Source organism: Chanos chanos, chromosome 8 (assembly GCF_902362185.1).
Source record: "Chanos chanos chromosome 8, fChaCha1.1, whole genome shotgun sequence".
Lineage (NCBI taxonomy): Eukaryota > Metazoa > Chordata > Actinopteri > Gonorynchiformes > Chanidae > Chanos > Chanos chanos.
Window position 1 is genome coordinate 40,624,855 of NC_044502.1, and position 3,362 is coordinate 40,628,216.

The 3,362-nt window shown below is 44.0% G+C and overlaps 1 protein-coding gene across 1 annotated transcript; it reads right to left on the reverse strand.

Annotated features, from left to right (window-relative positions):
- Positions 1-414: 414 nt before the first annotated feature.
- On the reverse strand, positions 415-1,533 carry pou3f1 (POU class 3 homeobox 1). Its single transcript, XM_030782697.1, has one exon. It carries the CDS (start codon positions 1,531-1,533, stop codon positions 415-417), a length of 1,119 nt encoding a protein of 372 aa, XP_030638557.1.
- Between the last annotated feature and the right edge of the window lie 1,829 nt (positions 1,534-3,362).

The following is a 3,362-nucleotide window of genomic DNA, read 5'->3' on the forward strand; positions in this document are numbered from 1 at the left end:
GGGATGGCGTTCCTGTCCACTCTGAGAAACAAGGAGAAAATGCCCCTCTGGATGTTTATGCTTCCCCGTGAACAGAAGTGAAATATTCGAATTGATTTTTTTTTCTTTTTTTACTGTACGCTTCCAACTTTAACATTTTGGCAAATAGGGATTTTAGTTTCATTTAGTTTCACATGGAATTGACTCAATCAATTGCGTATTTTTTTTCAAATTGTTTGGGTCCTATTTAGAGTTGTTGCGCCAAAAATCTCCCGTCGCTGACAACAAACTCTTCAAACAAAACTCGCTCGCAAGCTGTGTCTCTTGTCTCATAGGATAAGAAAAGGCGAAATTAAATACTGTAAATCCATAGTCCTTTTTTTCTTTTTATTATCATATTTTCTTTTCAAATATTAATATAGTTCATGAAAACAGTCACTGCACAGGACTCTGGAGTGTGTGGTGGAGAGGGGGAGTTTCAGCCTGTGAGTATACATCCTCCATGCTCGGATGAGGGACACCCACGGGCGTCATACGTTTTTCTTTCTGTCTTCTGTTGCAAAACCAAACACGCACAACCTCTTTTTCCAATTGCAGAGTGCCGGCTAAAGTGCTGATTTCGTGGGCAGAGGGCTTTGGGCACTTTAAAAAATGGTTTTCCAGTGCACCTTTCACTCCGACTTCGATAGAGGTCCTCTTCTTTCGTTTCCTGCCCTGTGCGGCGATCTTGTCCAAATTAGTTGGACTGCCAGTGTTCGAGTCTGTCTCCTCGAGCCACTTATTAAGTAGGGGTTTAAGTTTACACATATTCTTGAAACTGAGCTGCAGAGCTTCAAATCTACAGATTGTAGTTTGAGAAAAGACGTTTCCATAGAGAGTGCCCAGAGCCAAGCCCACGTCCGCCTGGGTAAAGCCCAGTTTGATACGCCTCTGTTTGAACTGCTTGGCGAATTGCTCCAGATCGTCAGAGCTGGGTGCGTCTTCATCCGAGTGGTCCTGGTGGTGGCTGAACGGCTGCTGAGGGGACTCCATCTGGTTGTCATGGCTACCCGCGTCATCGTGAAGCGGGTCCCGCATACCGTGGTGCAGAGAGGCGGGCTGAGGACTAAGCATAGTGTAGCCCGTCTGCGAGTAGACTAGCGACTGGTGACCGTTTGAGGCTGGGGAGAGCGGGGATAAATGATGTGATGTGGTAGGTGCCCATGATCCGTGGTGGCTGTTTTGCGTCTGCTGGTGCACTAGGTGCGATCTGTGATGGAAACCGTTTCCCAGATCCTCTCTGCTCGCCTGAACGCTGGCTTTGTTGTGCTCCGGTTGCCCGATGTGGGTTCCGCTGGTCCAGTCGCTATTGGAGGTGGGCAACCACTGATGATGCGTCAGGCTCATTGGATGTCCCGTGTTGGTCGCCGCTAGCCCTTGCAAGTACTCATGGTGCATCATTTTCTGCACCTCTCTGTAGGTTGTCCCCTGATGCATTCTGTCCGAATCCGGATGCATGAGTGGATTGGAAGGCAATGAGTTATTCCTCGGAATATACTGAGCTGTTGTCGCCATGGCTCCGACTTCGAAAACTGACAAGCACTTCGGAGGTCTGTGAGCTTTAGAGCCAAAAACGCAACAACTTGTTCTGGGAGGTCTTAGCGAAGAGCGAAGACACGCCTCTCCTTCGCTTGTATTGGTTCCTCGCCGACTCGAGCCCACCAGGTTTCCACATTCCCTCTTGCGGGCCGCTTGGTTGGCTGTCGGAGGCAGTGATCCCAGTTACTCGCAATTGGCCACCTTCACAATGCTTTCTTGGTTTTTTTTTTTCTTTTTCTTTCTCTTTTTTTATTCCTGCTATCCCCCTGACTAGCCAAAGCGGCGAGGGCTGGGAAGCGTATTGGGCTTCACTTTAGTTTTTGTGGGTTGTTTTGTCAAGTAACCACGCGGGGGAGTGCGGTGCTCTTTTTGGAAAAGTGAAATTAGGCCTCCTGTGGTTTTTTATCATCTTAAGTCGGTGTTGCTGGTAAACTGTGTGTCTCTCCTTTAAAGTAGATTAGTATTCCAACACGATTCCGAAGTATTGCTACCACCCACAAAATAAGATGCATGTAAATCAATGGGTTATATTAACATAAAGACTGCTTTGTGTGAATTACATCTGCATGCAGAATATTTGCCATACTAACCTACTGAAATAATTTATCAAAGAAGCAATGAGCGAAAAAAATATCACGTCGGAATTGGCCTACTATTACACTGAGCTATTTTCATCACATTGAGGCTAATGCATTCTTTGCTGTGTTTTGTCTCACTTTCAGTCAGAAATATAGAGTAAATAAATAAATAAACACAGACACACAAACACACACGAGGTTGTCAGCATGCTCCTATCTGATGCAACTGTGAATGAGTGAATAGCAGCTTGCTATCATTAGCCACGTATTAAAATAAATAACTCATAGCCCTTGCTGCTACATCAGCCATGCCTTGGATTGAAAGAAAAAAATTAAGCCCATCTATGTCTTATGTAATACGTCCTCAGTAAGAAGCAGAAACGCCTTGCATTGTAATTCAAGAAACCGAACATGAACAATACATGTTTTATTGCAACGCTGAAACTTGTACATCGTCTATTTTACTTCAAAAATTGTTAGGAAAGGATGTTATTTTTTTTCCATATGTTTATTTCCTTTGTGGCAAAGTCTTTTTTATTATTTAATTCAAGCCCTGAATCTGGACGCTGTGTACTCCGATATGCAAAGCCCAGTGAAAAAACGGCAGTATTTGATCGTATTTTCTCTCGAAAGGTTTTTCTAAACAGCAACTTCTAGAGAAATCCTGTGTTTCTCCCTCCTGGCTCCTTCCGCACTCCTTTCGCGGTTGATCTGATTATTTTTCCCTTCACGTTTTGTCCCAATAGCAAATTACCAATTCTATGAATTGCAAAGCAGGCTCGGAGACGCTGAGGGGTAGAGAGGGGGAGATGCGAAGATTGAAAGGGATCTTGGCAAACACAATCACGTTCTTAAATGGAAATGTGGGGCTTTAAACAAATCTTACATCTCTCCTGTTCCAGTCGTCCAAAACTCCGCAATCAGACACACGTTCCACTCCTTCTGAAAACCGCTGCTTTTTATAAGATTTTTTGGTATCACTTTTATTTTAATTATTTACCTGAATGTATTTTTTAATCTCACGTTCGTGTTTGTGTGTTTGTCTTGCTCTTATTATTCAGCGGTTTCTACAGGCTTTCGAGACGAAATATGTTAAAAAGATAATTTTAAAAAGCCCTTGCGAGACCCATACGCGACTCAAAGGTAAGTTTTTTTTCCTCTCTCTCTCTCTCTCTCTCTCTCTCTCTCCCTCTTTCTCTCGGTCTTTTCTGTGTGTCCTTTCTCAGC

What these genes read in the sequence shown, in the direction of transcription:
- pou3f1 (XM_030782697.1), bottom strand. Translation starts at nt 1,533, where the DNA reads ATGGCGACAACAGCTCAGTATATTCCGAGGAATAACTCATTGCCTTCC.